Below are 19111 nucleotides of genomic sequence, written 5' to 3'. Positions count from 1 at the left end.
GTGAATGTTTAGTCTGAATGTGTATGTGTGTATAGAAAAACTGCTGCTTGCCTGATGTTCAGTTTGGCTATTTGTAAGTTTTGGATGACGTTTAATAGTTTGGACACAGATATTAATGAGTGTGCAGCAGGCATTGCAGACTACATCGTCAGTTTCTGTGCCTGTGTTTCTGTCACAAGAAGTGTGATGCTTTTCACTAATGCAAACTTTGTGGTTCTTGAAAGAACTGAAATGTGGATCGTGATTCCATGAGACCTTCAGCCTCGGATCAGACGGAAAGGTTCAGCATCTTGGCAGTACCGCCTGGGAATGCGCGTACCCTTTCAGTTTGCCTCCAGCTCCTTATAAGGCTATCTGACTTCTTTTAAAGAGGCCGAGAAACACCAGCTAACCTTCAGTCCTGCACTTTTGTTGTGGTAGAATCCAAAAGGTTCATCCTCCGGTGTACATGAATGTGCTGTGTCGCTGCATTCCTATACGGAGCTTAAGAGATGGGTGCACAGTCTGGATGATTGATTTGCCTCTGGACAACTGAATACATTTGAATGCTGCCAACCTACAATCAGGCATCATTACCAACATATCTAATGCAGAGATTTATGGTGGAGTCACGTTTCTGACATTAAACTAGGGACTCTCTTACAACACAGTGTTCAAAATCGGAGCAACTTTCTCGATATTGAAAGGTGTTTCATCCTTATATCCACTCTAAATGGCCACAAAAGACTCTTCTACCAAGTCCATAATGTCGGCTACACCGTCCAGGCAAACATATGGATTTCCCTTAAAGGACAAACCATGCGGTAAAGGTTCAGGGGCAAATCAACCAGAGTTTGCTTTGTTGAATGCATCACTGGTTAGTATGTTTTGCACAAAGTTACCTATGGATCTCAGGGAAAAGTCTGCATGTACATGACGTGTTAAAATGTTTTATTTCTCCCACTGACCGGCGACTTTTTATTGACCAGACGTGCACATGGTCTCTTATTTTTCCCTGCTGAGTGACTCATCCTCTCAAACAGAGCACGCCTTTGTTCTGAGGTGACACCCTGGCTATGGTATCCCTGCGGGGTGCCACCGTCTTTGTTAGGAAGCATGTTGTACAAGCTTTATTTAGCTTCTTGTTAAACGGGTCTCCCTCTGTGAGTGCGTGTGTGTGTCTGTGCATGTGTGTGTCTTAAAGGTTCAGCTGTTGGCCTATAATCTTCCTCGGCTGGTTCTGCTTCTGTTTGTTGTGCTTGAAACATCACAACCCATTGATCTTTGCTCTGATTGGCTGTAATCTGCTGTGACATGACAGATCAGCCATGAACTCTGCAGAGCTGTTTACACTCTGCCAACCCCTGCTGTCTGCGTCTCCTCAGACTGGCTCCTTGTTCCATCTCACGTGGAGCTACATTTGTTCTTCTGGCAGACACTGTTCTCCAAAGTCACACACTACAAAATGTAAAGTAATCTAATCTTACACACACACAAACACACACACACACACACACACACACACACACACACTGGGAACAAAGTACAAGCAGCAGCAGACTTCTTTTAAAGGAGACGTGTTGTTGCTGTTTGTTTGTCTGTCTCTTAGCAGGAGAACTATATTATTATGGACAGATTCCATTGAAACCTGGTGGGCAGTTTGGACCTGTAGTTAAAGGAGTCCCTCCCATGGCGGAGGTATGTTCATGTTACACGTGGATCTTTGTTTCTGCACGTGTTTGTCCATATGCCATTTTTCTAGCTGGTTCTTGCTCTTCCTCCGTGTCTTCTTCCTGTTTCCATCCCACAGAAATGTCTCAGCAATCTGAACGTTACATAAAAAACTGAAACATTCACAACTGATAGGCTGCTTTATGTTCCCAGAACTGTGTGCGTGTGTGTGTGGGGGGGGGGCACTTGGCCAATCAGAATGCTGATCCAGTGTTTAAATTCAACCAAAGATTCTCATGTCCTTTTTGAAGGATTTATATTTAGGTTTTGCTCTGTTGTGATTTCCCTTTATTGGGGATTTTGGAGTCCAGATCAAAGCCTGAGCTGAAATACTTCAAGTTTGACCTGATGACCCCTCAGCCACAATGGGAACATATTATACCAATCATACAAGCTTCACCATGTCAGACCTTGATAGAGGTGTGAGGATCCGCCCACCCATGCGACCACGAAACTGATCAACCAAGAAAGGGACTAGATCCTAACTTATCCTAACCAAAATTATTGCACTTCTACTCTAGCACTAGTTATGCTCTTAGCTGTTGGTTTTGGAAGGAAATGCACTTACGATTTCTTTTGACCTGAAGTTGTTTTGCCTACCTATGTTGAAGACACTCATTGGAAGTCGCTTTGGATAAAAGCGTCTGCTAAATGACCGTAATGTAATGTAATGTAATCCTGCTGTCCTTAATCACCCCATGCAGTGTTATGCAGCTTATCAATTACTGGTCCACCTTAACAATGGACGACCAATCAAGCATCACTGCTCTGGAATCACCTTCCTCTGGACCCCCGTGCGTGTGCGTGTGCGTGTGCGTGTGCGTGTGCGTGTGTGTGTGTGTTTGTGTGGTCTTCCTCCTTCTCGTAGGCTTGCTCCATTTGTTGTTCCAGCTGTTAGGACTGTTTGTCACTCTGCTTGGAGTGTAAACTGGCTGGATGTTCAATCTGACACAGTTTCCTCTGAAATACACAGACACTCAGGGGTCACGACCTCCGAAAGAAACAAACAGGAAATAGTTTCTTTCTGTTTTGGAAACCTCCCCCACATTAAAAGGTCTCTTGTTGTTTGAGATTTCCTTCAGTTTACTCCTCTGTGCCATGTTAACCCTGCAACTACCCAATCAGACAATCATTCACTTGATTGATCGGGTCCAGGTTCTTGTATTTATTTATTTTCTTGTATATTTTTATTGAAGAAAGCATTTGACAATAACATGACAGTGAGAATACAGTTATAGGACATTTTGGAGATAATTTTTGATAAAGAGGGAGAGAGAGAGAGAGAGCGAAAGGAAGAGAGATGGAACGATCGAGTGAGATACACACGTGGATAAAAAGTTGTTCAGTGTCAAAGTAAAGGTTGTGAAGTAAAGGCCACCTTATCCCACTCCTGCCATCTATGTTTAGCACGTTTCCATATATAGGTTATGTATTTATTATTATTATTATTATTTTCGTCTTTTCTTTTATAAACAAACTGTAGAGAAGAGAGGCAGAGAGTGAGAAGGAGAGAGAGACAGGAGAACTGGAACCCTGGAGAAAAGATCGGCAATGTAATGATCAAGTAATTGAAACAAAAGGGCAACAGAAGAAGGCCGCAGCTGCTGTAGGTTGTGTACAGATGTCACAGTAGTGTTGACACCGAGTCCGGGATGACATCAGGTTCCATGATCACATATATGTACAGTATTTTTTACATGATGATGTCAAACAACAGTGCATGCTTTTACAGATGGCATCATAGGCAGTGGTGGGAGAGGAAGAGAGAAAAACAAACAAACATGCAGGGAGCAAGAGAGGAGAAAAACAAGAAGGATATCCTACCCAAAAGACTCGAACCCACCCCAACAGGCACACAACCCCACATTCACACAACCCCATCCTGGCACGCCTTCGATAAAGAAACAGTTTGTAGATCTGTGAAATAGGAAAGAAATGGTTGCTATATCTGGAAGAACTTATCAGTGTGTCCCCTCATAGTGTGCTTGATTTTCTCGAGTTTAAGAAAAACATCATGTCCCTCAGCCATTGTGAAATAGATTTTCAATGCAAAAGCAGGCCCAGGTTCTTGAAGCTGCTTGGCCTTGGATGATTACACATTTTAGGACTTCAAGTAATGATTATTTTCAGACTTATGTTTGCCATCAATGAAACAAAAACCTGTCAAATCCAGTGTGACGCCTTCAAGTAGCTTCTTTTGTTTGGTGAACAGTTGGGAAACTAAAGGTGAGCGACTGTGTGAAACAGGGAGAAGCAACAAGAAGCTGACATGGGAGATGCTGGAGCAGTCCCAAGTTTGAATTGTTTATTGGACAGATGACTCAAGTTTCTGTGGAATATCAAGTGGATGAATCAGTTAATTGTCTCCATTCTAATTTTTTTTTTCGTCCTTTTTACGTCATCTTGTTTTCGTTTCCAGTGTGTTTACACAGACAGCCCCCCCCAATCGAAAACATGTGTGCGTAGGTTAATGACTCCTTCATTACACACGCCGATGCTTTTCATCAAGACACTGCAGCTTAAATCAGCCTGTAAACCAAGAAGTTTGGATGTTTTGATGAAAAGTCTCTGTGTGTCACTGGCACCTGGAGATGTGCAGTAGCTGGTCTTGTTCAGATATCGTCTCAGTATTTCCCTTGTGGTTGTCTGTAACTGTTTATTCTGATTTGCAGAGAAGCTGTATAACTCTCACGGTCCAGAGCTCAGACGTTCCCTCTTCTCTCTTAAGCAGCTTTTCCAGGTAACAACATGACGCATCACAACAGTGCGTTTGTCTCCACAAACCAAATGATTAAGTCTGAAGTAATTTTTAGCATTTTTACGTGTGTGTGTGTGTGTGTGTGTGTGTGTGTGTGTGTGTGTGTGTGTGTGTGTGTGTGTGTGTGTGTGTGTGTGTGTGTGTGTGTGTGTGTGTGTGTGTGTGTGTGTGTGTGTGTGTGTGTGTGTGTGTGTGTGTGTGTGTGTGTGTGTGTGTGTGTGTGTGTGGTTCCTTCAGGACGATAAAGATCTGGTGCCAGAGTTTGTGGCCTCTGAGGGTTTGACGTGTTTCATCAAAGTGGGAGCAGAGGCCGATCACAACTACCAGAACTACATCCTGAGAGGTGAGACTCCGCCCAGCTGATCGCACCCATGTCACGCCTGCCGGAGGATCAATGACAAATATTATAACATATAGCGCCTTGGTTTGACTCGAGGTTGCATTACAATGAGAAAACTAGCATAAAGCACACAAGAAACACAAAGACAAAAGACTTCATCAAGATATAAAAGGCATAAAAGATACAGATTAAAGAAATGCATTATATATGTACACACATGATTAATACCAACACGCTGTTGTGCTTCCTCAGGGGTCCCTGAGGAAGCTCTAGTATGGATCTGTTATACGGTTCCTTTGTGCATTAGATGAGTGATGTTTGATTATGGATGCAAGTACGAGCTTCAGGCTCATGTAAAGCTGACCTGTCCTTAAGATGCCAGTGTAATTGAGATTAAGTGATTGAGATACACATCCCAGCGTCCATCTTCCTGTGATGGTGCTACAGATAAGCTGCTTTTAGTTTCTGCGACCTCAGAGTTCAATGCAGCCTGCAGATGGAAACTCAGCTTCAGCTTCACACGTTGACAAACCGCAGAGAGCTGAGACGCTGGTGGAAACCGGGACTGATCCCCGTCTGTCTGTCTGTCTGTCTGTCTCTGTTTCTCTCTCTCTCTCTCTCTCTCTCTCTCTCTCAGCTCTCAGTCAGATCATGCTGTTTGTGGACGGCATGAATGGAGTTATAAACCATAATGAGATGGTTCAGTGGCTCTACACGCTGACGGGGAGTCTGGTGAGTCCTCAGACACGTTGCAACTCAACCTCCATGCACACGGGACCAATCTGAAACTAAACCTTTTCCCCGTCTAACCTCTTTCATTTCCTAGTCCTTCATGTCTCATAAGTGAGAGTATTTATGCTTTCACTTCTGTGTCATTCCACCGAATCTGAAATGTTCTGGATCGCAGCTTGGACACTTTTTTTTACTTGTCCAGATGAGGTCGCTGACATTTCTTTTGTACATTTTTAGCAATCTGGAGATATTTGTGGTTCACTTACCGGGTCTGTAGGTCTTTGAATGGACCCTTGTTAACAAAACAAGGCTCAACAGAACAGCGTGAGTAAGTGCAGAGCTGCGTTCACGCCGCTGTGTGAGGTCTCTCACACACATGAACGTGATCTACCTGATCTGACTATATCAATCAAGAATGAGGCTTTGTAGCTGCAGTTACAACAGCGCTGCACTGTCATCTACTGGACAAAGGCTGTACTTCACTGTAACGCATGGATGAAAGAAGAAAAAAGTGGCGATAGTAAAATCTACTGAAACCTCATAATCTGTAATATTGTTTTGAAATTGTGCAGTGAATGTTAAATATTAACAAGACATTGTTTCCTTTTGTCTTTTTAGTCTCGTCTGGTGGTGAAAACGGCTCTGAAGCTGCTCATTGTTTTTGTGGAATACTCCGAGTCCAACAGTCCTCTGCTCATCCATGCCGTCAACACGGTGGACGGGAAGAGAGGTCAGACACTTCAACCACGGCAAATGTTTTTCAGTGTTTGTACGCTGTGAGGTTAGATTCATGATTGGCAGGTGATTTACATCTGAAATAGGTCTAATGTTGTTTTATTGTGAGCTGTATCGTTATGGAGATATTTGGCGCTGACCCATCAGCTCCAAAGGCCTATAGATCCATTCAGTGTGGATGTACATTTCAACACAGTGATGAAATTGTATTTTTCAGATAATCATGCTCAGTATGTTTATGGTGTGTGTGTGTGTGTGTGTGTGTGTGTGTGTGTGTGTGTGTGTGTGTTGCTGTAGGTGTGAAGCCATGGAGTTATGTGGTGGAGGTCCTGGAGGAGAGGAACGGATCAGATACTGAGCTGCTCATCTTCACCATGTCGCTCATCAACAAGGTGAACAAATGTTCCTTAAATGGCCTATTGACCTAATAACCTCATTGTCCCATCGGTCACTGAATATTCACGTGTGTGTGTGTGTGTGTGTGTGTGTGTGTGTGTGTGTGTGTGTGTGTGTGTGTGTGTGTGTGTGTGTGTGTGTGTGTGTGTGTGTGTGTGTGTGTGTGTGTGTGTGTGTGTGTGTGTGTGTGTGTGTGTGTGTGTCAGACTCTGGCCGCACTGCCTGATCAGGATTCTTTCTACGACATGACGGACAGTTTGGAGCAGCTTGGAATGGAGACGATCATCCAGAAACACATAAACAACAAAGTGACTGAGGCCGACCTGCGCTCACAGTTCACCATCTACGAGGTGAATTTAACAGACAGAGGACTCAAATACACACAGAGCACTTCAGGACACAGAGTACTTAAGGTGAATCGTGAAAATTGCAGTTTTTCAAATGTGTGTATCTGTGTGTGTGTGTGTGTGTGCGTGCCCACGCTGTAGACTGCTCTGAGGCATGAAGATGGTGACCTGGACGACAGCTCACCTCACCTACGCAAGGAGCGGCGAAAGACGGCCACCGGTGAGCAGGAGGCCCGGCGGAGTCGTCGCTCGTCTGCCCAGAACCTCCCTGACCTCCTGACCTCCCCCACTGTGTCCTCCCCTACCGTGTCCTCACCCACCGCGTCCTCCTCCTCCAGCCCCACGGCGGGGCTAAGCCGGGCCTCTTCCCCCCTGACCTCTGACCAGGGGAGCCCCTTCTCTAGTCCCTCTGGATCCACGCGAAGTTCCCCTCTGCCTCCTTACGGGACCTCCAACGGTACCGTTGCCACGGGAGCAGAGCTGGATCCTAAAAGTCCGTCCAGCCCGTAAGTTTGATCTCCTAAATAAGAGGAGACGCGGATGGTACAAAGTGTAGTAATGTGTTTGAGACAGCAGGGGGAGACAGATGACTGATTATTATTCCAGTAAAGGTTTAAACTGCAGGGTGACGCTGTAGTCGGTGTGTGTGCAGAATGTTTCATGTTAGACGAGGGCTTGAACTTCCATCCTGTATTTCTTTTGGAGAACATCAACTCCCATAATTCTATGTGAAATGCATCAGTCGCAGTGCGGTCATGGTTCTGGTCCTGGTTCTGCCGGCGTCGACACAAAGTTTGACCTCTCTATGCTTTACCAAGTACAGAGCGACAGGCCGGAGCGCAGCAGCGAGCAGGGGAGGTGTTTTATTTGGAAACTGCATTGCTCCGAGTTCAATCTGCAGGAATGTTTGCCCTCTGAGGGAAATCACGATAAATCACGTTACATATTTGGGCTTTGCAGACGTGCTGCCTTGCCTCAGTGAAGCCACGACATGTTTACACACACACACACACACACACACACACACACACACACACACACACACACACACTGGTAGTTTTTAACCAAGTTGAATAGTTCTTCAACAGGAAATGTTTAGGAGAGATTTCTTGTTCACTTACAAATGAACAATGCAGGATTTGTGTGGAAATTACATGCCCACTAGCTCAGTGATGACGTCATTGAGAAGTTGGAGCATTTGGGCCTTGGGTTCAGAGTGACCTGACCACACAGGCTGTCCGTCTGTCTGTAACTCTGCGACCATATTCAAGCAAAACAGAGGAGGACGTATAGTATTTTGGTGTCATGTGCTGACGAGCTCCGAGCCGTCTATTCTCTCCTGCCTGCCGGCGCCAAATATCACCAAAGTGTCTCCAACAGAAAAAAGATTTCTTCTTCAGGTCTTAATTTCTTCATCCAAACAAACCTGTTGTGTCACAAACAGCTGTTGGGGTTCTCTGCATGCCTTCCTGGGTGCTGGTTCTGATTCTACAGTTCTAATTTAGGTGACTTGGTTGTGGTTTTACTGTCTCTGACTCACTCCTCTGCTTTTTCTCTCTCTCTCTCTCCCTCTCTCTCTCTCTCTCTCTCCCTCTCTCTCTTTTTCTGTCCCTTTCTCTCTCTCGCTCTCTCTTTTTCTCTCTCTCTCTCTCTCTCTCTCTCTCTCTCTCTCTCTCTCTCTCTCTCTCTCTCTCTTCTGTCCCTCCGTCTCGCTCACCGTTTGGTGTTTCGGGCCAGCAGGAGTCGCTCTTTCCTTAGTCACCACATGTCAGCTCTTGGTCTGAGCAGGAAGTCCAGGTTGTTCTCCAAAACCAGCTCCATCTCTGAGGAGGCTCCACCCACCTGCAGGTCTGTACAGCAGCACCTAGACCGACCTCGGGGCTCCACTGACTCGGCCTGCCCCCCCTCAACAAAAGTGTTGTGTTCTATCACTGTGCAAATTTTCAAGCGCGAAAACTGAGATTGCAGTCTTTAGTTTGACCCTCAGATCTCACACTCTTGGTCGACTCCTGCATCATTCTGACATCTGGTCTGCAGCCTTTCTGCCTCTGCTGCTGCTGCCGCTTTTCTGGTTTTTGAGGTCATATAACGCCTGCGCACCATCTCCCTGTAGGGGGCAGTAGAGGAGAGGCTTTTCTTTATAATTATTGCTGTAGAATTTAGTTTTAGAGATTTATTTTAATGTAATTTTTGGGGATGCAGGAAACAGGACGCTCCAGTAATACCAAAGACACACACACACACACACACACACACACACACACACGTCCTTGTTTTGACGATCAATCACCAGCAAAGGCTTTTTGGAAACAAGACTCCCCCTTATGCTGTCCATTCTTGGCAGTGCACTTATCCGCTCCCTGTCTGTGTGCGTGTGCGTGTGCGTGTGTGTGTGTGTGCAGCTCATCCCCCTCAGAACTTTCTCCCCAGCTGACGTCACCGCAGTGTGTCCCAGAGCAGCCCAGCAAGACGGAGACAAAAACCACTTTCAAGTGAGTAAACGACACAACCGACCCGTGCTGAATTGTGTTTTAATGTAGCCATGGCAACAACATTGCTGAAGAGTAATGGGGACGTTTTTGGTGAAGAGGATTTAACATAATTTTCTTCAGAGACTATTTGATCTTTGAACCTGATGAAGTGTGGCGTCGGTGTGATCGCGGCTAATGTGGCTTCCTGTCCTGCGTGTCAAGAAGCCTTTAAAAAAATCTGTTTCAGTATAAAAGTTTTAACATTATTGTTGAACATTCTTACTTACATATTAGAGATACAGCTCATCGCTCTGTCAACGTCTTCAACCTGCTGCTTCATTTCTCTGCCCCCCCCCCCCCTTCCCGCCCTCCCTCCTCCCTCCTCCCTCAGCTCTGAGGAGGACTATGTTTTTTTGTGGTGAGTACGCCTCTCTTCCTCTTCATCACCATCCTCCTCTTCCTTCCTGCTGTGTGTGTGTGACTCATGTTTCAGGCTTTTCTGTGGAGAATTACCTTCATATGCAGCTATTTTGGTGAGACAAAGTGGGTTTTTGGCCAAACATAACAACACACAGAATATGTTATGTCATTTTCCTGACGCTAAAAACAGCCAGGTGCAACCAAATGAGGTTGAAATCCAGGTTAAACTCTGTCAAAATAATTATCATGTTGCCATGTTGTCAGTAGCCGTGCATGATGCCAATTAAAAATGCTTCATTGAAACATCAGATATCGAATACATTTCACAAAAACGTTTGCAAAAGGTTGTGGTGTGAATAGTTAGTTGGGTTGAAGGGACGTGCATATCAATCAGCTGGAGGCATCATAACGGAGGATGTAGGATTTAATGATGTCACACTTTTTTGAATGTTCTCAAGGGCAAATTCCATAGCTGCACATGAACACAATTCTTAACAGACAAGGTTATATGGACGTGTGTGTGTGTGTGTGTGTGTGTGTGTGTGTGTGTGTGTGTGTGTGTGTGTGTGTGTGTGTGTGTGTGTGTGTGTGTGTGTGTGTGTGTGTGTGTGTGTGTGTGTGTGTGTGTGTGTGTGTGTGTGTGTGTGTGTGTGTGTGTGTGTGTGTGGTCCAGTATGTGTTGTTGTCTTGGTTATTGTGCTTTTGGTTTTCTGCGATAGAAGGTTTGTGTTCTCGGGTGTGAAACTTGTCCTCGGCCTCAAAGCAAAAGCCGTGACTCTTACCTGAACCTGAAGGAACCTGAGAGCTTGTGAACCTTTTCTTGACTCCTGAGGGTCAAATCCTGTTCAGCTCTCAATAAGGTGGACTGAGACAGTGAGAACTCCAGACCTGGTTCAGGTTGGGTCTGGGCCTCTCTGTTTTTTGGGTCTTCAGATCTGTGTGTGTTTATGTGTGAAGTCCAGTTTAGCAGTGTGTGTTCTCTCTGCAGCTCAGATGAGTGTAATGTAAATCAGGACAGGCCGGTCCTGAGGAAATTCCAGTAAGTACCATCCACCCAGTCAGGCCCAATGCATGCTGGGAACTGTTGAGCCTCTGCTAGCTCTCTCTGGGGCGTCACTCTCACGTGTGTGTGTGTGTATGGTTGAAAGTGTGTATGTGTGACACCCAATTTCATCCTTTGGCAGTTTCCAATCATAGTTGAGCTGCTGTCAGTGAAAGTTGACACCTCCAGCTGACTCAAGTTTTTTTTCACAATAAACACATATACATATATCATACATATAAATAAACAATAATGTTCATATATAATGTTTATAAGCTTCTATAGGCTCCAGTATATACCGATACATTTATCTTCCAGTGGTCACCATCTGAACAATAGACTATAACGGGAATAGAGGAGAAATGTGATGGGTGTGATTTTGAGGAAATCTCTGGTGCCACTGCCACTAAACACAGAACTCTGTGGAGTCCAGAGCCACGGGGACGGGAATCGGCCACGCCCACATAACTGTGTGTGTTTGTGTGTGTGTGTGTAACAGCCTCTGTGTGCAGTGTTGGTGTGTAATCTGCCTGGATCTGGTTTGAATCTGGTTTGGTATTGTGTTTGTAGTGTTCTTCAGGTTTATGCCCCGCCTCTCTCCACAGAGACCTGCCCTGGCCGACCAACCTCCAGATTGTTTTGGTGAAGGGAGATGATTCGAGTTTGCTCCTCTTTGTGTTGATCATAGGGATCTTTGATGTTTCACGCTGTTTTCAAGAGCTGCCACAAGCGTTTGTTAACTGAGCCAATCAGTTCAAAGTCAGACGATGAAATTGACCGAAACCTTTCAGAGTTTCTGATTAAGCAGCGCGTGAAAGCATCGTCCTTTTGAACCGACCTGGGGTTTCTAGATCCAAATTCACAGACCTCAGCCATGTTGGCTCTGTCCCACCCAGTTCCCTGTTTCCTGCAGAGGCACGTTCCTGCGCAACCTGGCCGCCACACAATGGGAGAAGAGAAGAAGGAGTAAACACCAGGACCCGCGCCTGCTGTCCTCGTCTGATGACGTCACAGCCCCGCCCCTGCAGCCCGCAGAGGACACCCTCCCTGCTGAGGGTGATTACCTCTTTTTTGATCACACAGTGAATAATAACATGGCTATTATGTTTATACCTTTTAGTCAGAAGCCTGTAGTAATGAGCCCCTCAGTGTGGATCAGCGTAGAGACGGAACATAAAGAATCATATTTTTCATTGTTGTCTCCAGGCCCAACGTCCAGCAGCCTGGACTCAGAGGGACAGTCTGACCCACAGAATGAGCCAGGTAAGACAATACAGTTTCCCATGATCCTCTGCTGTCTGTCCTGCGTAGTTTAAAGTGAAACTGACACACTCTGTCTGCTCTTGATGATGTTACGTTCTTGTCACGAAAACTTCCATCCCTGTATCCTATGTGTGTAAATGGAGTCTCTGATTGTGTCTGTGATGTGCAGCACCGTCCTTCCAGCGTCAGTGCAGCACATTGTCCGACGACAGGAAGTTCCTGCTTGACATGCTCTACGCCAAATCCTCCACCGCGGTGCCTCTGAGCCCCACCCTCACCGCCACCCCCGTCCCCATGGACACCACAGAGGAACAAGGAAAGTTCCTGCCTGGTGAGAGAGACAGAGAGAAGCTGAACAATCAACATTAATAATCGATACATAACGAATATTTCCATTTCCAATAAAAGCTCAAATTAATTTTTTTATTTTTGAGCTTAGTGAAATTCTGTGTGTTTCCTCCTCTCAGGCGGTGATCTGGTCGGTGTTAGCCGCGTGATCGACCGCGTGTCCAGCTTCAAAGCTCGCTCAGCCGAACCTGTCGCGCCCAGGGAGAGCAACGCCTCCCGCAGGGCGGAGCTGGAGGTGCTGGAGGGGTCGGCCCAGGCAGCTCGGGCTCGACTGGCTGAGGAGCAACAGGTAAGACTTAAAACGTTCTTCCTGACGAGTCCTTCACTCTCAGATTCCTTACAGAAGTATTTTCACCAAAAGAGCAGAGCTTCAGCCAGCAGGTGATGCTGACGCCATCTGTTATTGGTTCCCTTTGTCTTAGGAAGTGACAGTGTGTTGCTTGAAGAGAAACAGACAGACATACTGCTGTATCAGAATGAAGAAAAATGATTTAGTTGATTCTAGAAAATCTCTGGTCTCTTGATCTTTAACCTTCAACGTCTACAGGCTCTATACCTTTTGAGTGATGAGAAAATATTTGTGTCTTATAGTCCATCATGTTTTTGAATGTCAGATTTTATTCAGCAAAAAATGAAGATCTGTTTCCATCAGCTTGATTTACCCCCCACGACACAAAGGTACATGAAAAGCCAGAAGACACAAAGTAAAGCATTAGCTGTAGTTCTATCAAATGGCATGTGTGAGTATAATGGTGTGGGTGTGAGTTAATGAAGGGAAAATACTTCATTACAGTACCTGTGTATGAGTATAAATGCGTCAGTGTGAAACAAGAGTCTTTTACTTTCTATACTTAAATACGTTTATTAAACATACTGTTGATACTATTTTTTGTAATGAGCAAAGTTTACTTGTCATGAAGTCATTTTTGAATGTGGAATGTTGGCGGCTCTTAATGATGACTCTTATCTAGCAGAATCGCCACGTCCGGCCTCAACACAGCATCGATGCAGAGAGCCACGCCCGCCGCCTGGAGACCACCCAGATGACCCCGCTGGGTCCAGGGGGGCCCGCTGATGCCTGGGACCAACTTCAGCCCACCGCCGACGCCCTACGAATCAAAGACCTGGACTTCTCCGACCTGAAGGATGACGAAGACATCGACGTCCTGGACATGGACACCTTTGACTCGGTCCCCGCCTCTTTCTCAGGCATTCCTCCTCCGCCCCCTATGCCAGGCTGTGCCGGGGCTCTTCCTCCACCGCCGCCTCCTCCTCCTCTTCCAGGAGGTATAGTCGTACCCCCTGCCCCTCCTCCTCCTCCCCCTCCCCCAGGTGCTCCTCCTCCTCCTCCACCTCCCCCCCCCCCAGGTGCCCCTCTCCCTCCCCCATTTGGATCAGAAGGGCCATTTGGGAAGAGGAAGAAGAAGACCGTGAAGTTGTTCTGGAAGGAGCTGAAGCAGGCTGACAGTCCGCAGCGCTGCCGTTTCGGCCGTGGCACCGTGTGGGCGTCGCTGGACAAAGTGGCTGTAGACACAGCGCGACTCGAGCACCTGTTTGAGTCCAAGGCCAAAGAGCTGCATGTTGCCAAGGTAACCAGCTGAAAGATGCAAAATGAGTCTTGTCAATAACCTGTTAAATGTCATCATTGAGAGATGGGGTTCAACAGCTCATAGTGTTGTTTTGGACTGTTGTGATTCTGTGGTGACGTGTGTTTAGAAAGGACCAGAGGTGAGGAAGACTGAGGTCCTGGTGTTAGACTCCAAGAGGAGTAACGCCATCAACATCGGGATGACCGTCCTGCCGGCAGTCCACGTCATCAAAACCGCGATCCTTAACTTCGACGAGTTCGCCATCAGCAAGGAGGGAATAGAGGTGAGAAACTCTGATGAATGAAATTCCTCTACATGAAGGAGGGACGCACACTGTAGATTAGCAACAGCTGGAGAGAACAATGTTTGCTTGTTTGTTTGATATGAAGATGAAGATGCACCAGATGATCTGTGAGAGGGAAGCTGTGGATGTCGTTCTAACCAGCTTTGGCTAATAGAGAATAGAGAAACAGGTTCTAAGATTTAAGAGAAGTTTCTGATAATACCATTCATTAGAATTCAACTGATGAGCACGCAGTTATTCTTTGACTGTTCTCCTGCTGGGACAAACAGCACTGTGCTAATCCAGCCAGTAGGGAGAGCTGTGATCCAGTAACAAGTAGAACCAGCAAACTTCCAAATATTAAGATCTGTAGAACACTGATGTGGACGCCAGAGAATGATATTATCCAAGAAAAGATTAAAGTAGACTAAACAAAACTATGGCTCCAGACTAGATTGACCCAGACTAAGCTGCTAACCCCGCCCTCCCTTCCCCTCTTTATCCTAATGTTGAGCAGAAGATCCTGACCATGACCCCTACAGAGGATGAGAAGCAGAAGATCCAGGAGGCCCAGCTAGCCAATCCTGACATTCCTCTTGGAACGGCGGAGCAGTTCCTGCTCAGCCTGGCCTCCATCAGCGCCCTGACCCCCCGTCTGCAGCTCTGGGCCTTCAAACTCAACTATGAGGCTCTAGAGAAGGTAACAGTGCTGATACTGCTAACTGCTCACTATGAGGCTCCGGCGAAAGTTTGTTTCCATTCCCGTTGGGTGGAGAAGGTGGAGCCTCGTGCTTTACAGAGCAGTTAGTTCTCCTGTCTGTTGGTATAGAAACGCTTCAGGCTCAAACTGTGACATTGTCCCCCCCCTGCAGGAGATCGCAGAGCCGCTGTTTGACCTGAAGCTGGGCATGGAGCAGCTGGCGGCCAATAAGACCTTCAAGAGAATCCTGGCGACGCTGCTCGCCATTGGAAACTTCCTGAACAGCTCCAATGTGAGACGCAAGCATAGATTACATAGATTTGTGGGAAGTGGACAGACACTGTGTCCCAGTTTGAGGTTGTGGATGCTCCTCAGGACCTCAAGGTTCTGCTGGGTCTGATCCCCCTCCTATAATGAGACACAGCAGAATCCTCCTTGGTCCAGTTCACTTTGTTTTTCCTTCAAACAGATTAGAGATACAGACTGTTTACACACACAGACTTTATCTTACGTGTGTGTGTGTGTGTGTGTGTGTGTGTGTGTGTGTGTGTGTGTGTGTGTGTGTGTGTGTGTGTGTGTGTGTGTGTGTGTGTGTGTGTGTGTGTGTGTGTGTGTGTGTGTGTGTGTGTGTGTGTGTGTGTGTGTGTGTGTGTGTGTGTGTGTGCGCGCGTGCGTGCGTCCAGGCTAAAGGCTTTGAGCTGGGTTACCTGGAGAAGGTGGTGGAGGTGAAGGACACCGTTCACCGTCAGTCTCTGCTCCATCACACTTGCAGCCTGGTGGTGGAAAATTTCCCAGAATCCTCAGATATTTACTCGGAGGTCCCCGCCATCAGCCGCTCTGCCAAGGTTCTTCTCCTTTTTTACTACAGCTCATCTCTCCATCATTGTCTGTCTTTACCTCCTTCTTGTTTTCTCACTCTCCTCCCTTCCTTCCCTATTTCCTTTCTACCTCCCTTCCTTCTTTCATTCACTCTTTTTACTCTTCCTTGCCATTTTTAAGTTGAGGTGTTGAGTTTGATTCCCCCCCCCTAGGTGGACTTTGAGTTGCTCTCGGAGAACCTGGTCCAGCTGGAGAGACGCTGCAAAGCATCGTGGGACAATCTGAAGGTGGTAGCCAAACATGAAACCAAAGTCCTGCTGAGGAACAAATTGACAGAGTTTCTGAAGGACTGTACGCAGAGAATCATCATCCTGAAGGTGGTGCACAGGAGGGTCATCAACAGGTACACACACACACAGCCACAGATATCCTCCTCCTTTCATACTCTTCCCTTTTCATCTCACTACTTCTTCCTCCTCAGTGCTCTTCTTCGTCCTCTTTCCTCCATTTTGTCTCCTGCATCTCCTCTGTCCTCCCCCTCTTTCGCTTCTCGCTCTTTGCAGTAATTAACTATTTAACATTTCTCCAAAATGTTCTTAATCTTGTTTTGAATTAACGACATTTTGAAGTTATCAGTTGTTGTTTTTTTTACATCCTGGTTCATAGTTTGATGGTTTGATTGTGTATTTACTCCTTTTAGTCGCCTCACCTGAGGTTCCACTTGTGTTTTACATGGTGATCAGGTCCCACGGGTGTCTGGTTACTATGTCTCCGGTTTCCTTTGCGTCCGAAGACCTGAGCCACATGTCGTTCCCACAACACAGCTCTTCCTATTCTATCTCTACCTAAAAAATGTGTAAAACAATTTTAATATTAAAGAAGAAGACATTAAATCCAAACCAAGAGTGGAAAAAGACCAAGATGTTGGTCTGAATCAGGGCCTGAAAAAAGAATATAAAGTCAAACTCCACTTATAGAAAGTGGGAAATATGGTAAATTTTATATAAATTGTTCAAGTTAGGTCACTGACATAGTTTTTTCTACGGTTAAGCTTTGTAAAATCAGCCGGAATTTCACTTTACTACATTTACTACACTAGGCTGACTGGCCCCTCCTCCTCCCCCTCGGCAGGTTCCACTCCTTCCTGCTGTTCCTGGGACAGCCGTCTTCATCAGTTCGGGACATCAAGGTCACCCGCTTTTGTCGCATCATCAGCGAGTTCTCCCTGGAGTATCGCACCACCAGAGAGCGAGTCATCACCCTGAAGCGCAAACGAGCCGCCCACCGAGAGCGAACCAAGACCCGGGGCAAGATGATCACAGAAGTAAACATCCTCAGAATTGCATTCAAAATGACAATTAATTAAGTATCTAAGTAACAGGAGGGTGGTGTTTGTCTCAATGAGCAGAAACTTAATCTTCATTTAACCACTCAAACATTTAATTGATTCTTCCTTTTGTCAATTAGGAAAATAATTAGCAATTTCATCTTTTCCCTCCTGTTCTCAGACAGAGAAGTTTTCAGGAGCGGTGCCCCCTCACGACGGCTCCTCCCCCGTCTCCATGGCAGTGGAGGCGTTGCCTGGCCAAGAGGAGGAACACGAAAACATGAAGAACTTTCTGATCAGCAACAACGACCAACGAGGACTAAGACGTTCCAGAGCCATCCGCAGTAAGACGGCAGATAATGATTAGAAAGAGGAACCGGCTCACCGCTAAGCCTCTAGAATTTTCCTCTACATGAAGTTATACGTCTATATACTAGCTTTTTAGTTAAGCTGGAGCAGCCGCTGGAGGGCGCAACACAGCAATCAGCTAGAGCAGTGGTTCCCAAAGCGGGGGGCGCAGAGCTACTGCAGGGGCAGCGCGGGATCGGAAGAGGTGCGATATGAATAGGTACCCCCCCCCCCCCACGTTACACCGATCAGCCGTCCTTTATTGATTCATATATATGAAAAACTTCTGATCTATATGAGAGGGGCGCGAAATAAAAAGTTTGGGAACCGCTGAGCTAGAGAATTTGTGCCAAAATCAGCTTCAACCAACTCTAAAGCTTGAACAGAGCAGACAGCATCTTTTTGTGATTGTCCATAAAACACCGTGAGGTTTCTCCTCTTACTTTCATCTGCCATGAAGGTTCTGCCTGTTCATACTTCACTGCAGCTCAACATGAACATCGATCCTTGTAATATTGGACATTAAGGTTGTACAGGTCATACGGGCTTCTGTTTGTTTGTCAGCTTCAGGTTCTGCTTCCACGTCTTCATGTTCAGCTTCTTCAGGTTCTGCTTTTGCTCCTCAGGTTTAGGCAGGTTAAGTCCGTCCCAGATGTCTGTAGCCAAAGATGATGGGACCAGCTCCCAGGATGACGCCACTGAGGAGATCATGGACAGGCTGGTCATGTCTGTTACCCAGAATCCCTCAGACAGAGCATCCAGCCCCAAGACCCGCAAACGCTCGCGCCTTAACAGGAAGTCATGTGAGTGGATTGATGCTGCTATGATGCGTTTTGCTATGTTATGGCTCCTCAGTATTTCAGTTTATAATATACTTCATTCATACTTACAGATTAATCACTGTCACTGTTAATTCTTAATTCATAAATGCTTGTGTTCTCTATAAACTGTACATTGACGGGCCATCATAAGGGTTCATACCTCTGCTAATGCCATATAGTCCTCTAAATTTATTGACAAAATGTAACTATTGTTGTTAAATCGCCACCATCAGGTTGACTGAAGTCGACTCATTAGCTGATACATAAAGCTGCAGGTGCTTCATGCAGCCTGAACATGAATGAGACTGTAAGGCGTTTGAGAGATTTTGATGTTGTTCTGTGTGGAGTTTTGGATCATTGTGATCTTTGGTGGAGGTGGACCTAGTCTCAGTAGGACCAGTCTGGTTCAGGTCTCTGTGTTCAGCCATAACAGCTTCTCTGTGTCCATAACAGTTGCATATGTGAATGTGCAACTTGATATCAGCGTTTTCACATTCTGAGAAAATCCTTTTTGGAGATATTCATCAAACATTAAAACAAACAGACGGATAAAGAGGAAACGTTCTCGAGGTCACCAGAAGCCTCTGATCAGGTCCCACATGTTCATCTCCTTTATCTTCATTTTACTACAAAACAAAATAACACGAGTGCTGATTATTGAC

General features: G+C 46.0%; 1 protein-coding gene across 5 annotated transcripts in view; it reads left to right on the top strand.

Annotated features, from left to right (window-relative positions):
* Positions 1 to 19111, top strand: part of fhod1 (formin homology 2 domain containing 1) — a 36027-nt gene that overhangs the window by 15156 nt on the left and 1760 nt on the right. Inside the window, exons 4-27 of one of the 5 annotated variants that reach the window (XM_076146948.1) lie at positions 4383 to 4450; positions 4706 to 4811; positions 5446 to 5540; positions 6159 to 6270; positions 6573 to 6667; positions 6878 to 7021; positions 7160 to 7524; positions 8759 to 8866; positions 9421 to 9510; positions 9881 to 9907; positions 10898 to 10948; positions 11865 to 12007; positions 12158 to 12214; positions 12384 to 12545; positions 12682 to 12851; positions 13537 to 14151; positions 14279 to 14434; positions 14952 to 15134; positions 15307 to 15426; positions 15818 to 15979; positions 16166 to 16356; positions 17085 to 17277; positions 17462 to 17624; positions 18255 to 18431. In XM_076146948.1, the coding sequence (XP_076003063.1) occupies positions 4383 to 4450; positions 4706 to 4811; positions 5446 to 5540; positions 6159 to 6270; positions 6573 to 6667; positions 6878 to 7021; positions 7160 to 7524; positions 8759 to 8866; positions 9421 to 9510; positions 9881 to 9907; positions 10898 to 10948; positions 11865 to 12007; positions 12158 to 12214; positions 12384 to 12545; positions 12682 to 12851; positions 13537 to 14151; positions 14279 to 14434; positions 14952 to 15134; positions 15307 to 15426; positions 15818 to 15979; positions 16166 to 16356; positions 17085 to 17277; positions 17462 to 17624; positions 18255 to 18431 (3753 nt within the window). Of the gene's footprint in view, positions 1 to 4382; positions 4451 to 4705; positions 4812 to 5445; positions 5541 to 6158; positions 6271 to 6572; positions 6668 to 6877; positions 7022 to 7159; positions 7525 to 8758; positions 8867 to 9420; positions 9511 to 9880; positions 9908 to 10897; positions 10949 to 11864; positions 12008 to 12157; positions 12215 to 12383; positions 12546 to 12681; positions 12852 to 13533; positions 14152 to 14278; positions 14435 to 14951; positions 15135 to 15306; positions 15427 to 15817; positions 15980 to 16165; positions 16357 to 17084; positions 17278 to 17461; positions 17625 to 18254; positions 18432 to 19111 lie in introns of all 5 variants that reach the window. The other 4 variants (XM_076146947.1, XM_076146951.1, XM_076146949.1 and 1 more) reach the window with 4 other exon arrangements.

The sequence above is a fragment of the Genypterus blacodes genome, unplaced genomic scaffold (assembly GCF_046128005.1).
Source record: "Genypterus blacodes isolate CSIRO-AG114 ecotype Tasmania unplaced genomic scaffold, CSIRO-AGI_Gbla_v1 ptg000036l_1, whole genome shotgun sequence".
NCBI lineage: Eukaryota > Metazoa > Chordata > Actinopteri > Ophidiiformes > Ophidiidae > Genypterus > Genypterus blacodes.
This window is presented reverse-complemented; position numbering and strand designations above follow the sequence as displayed.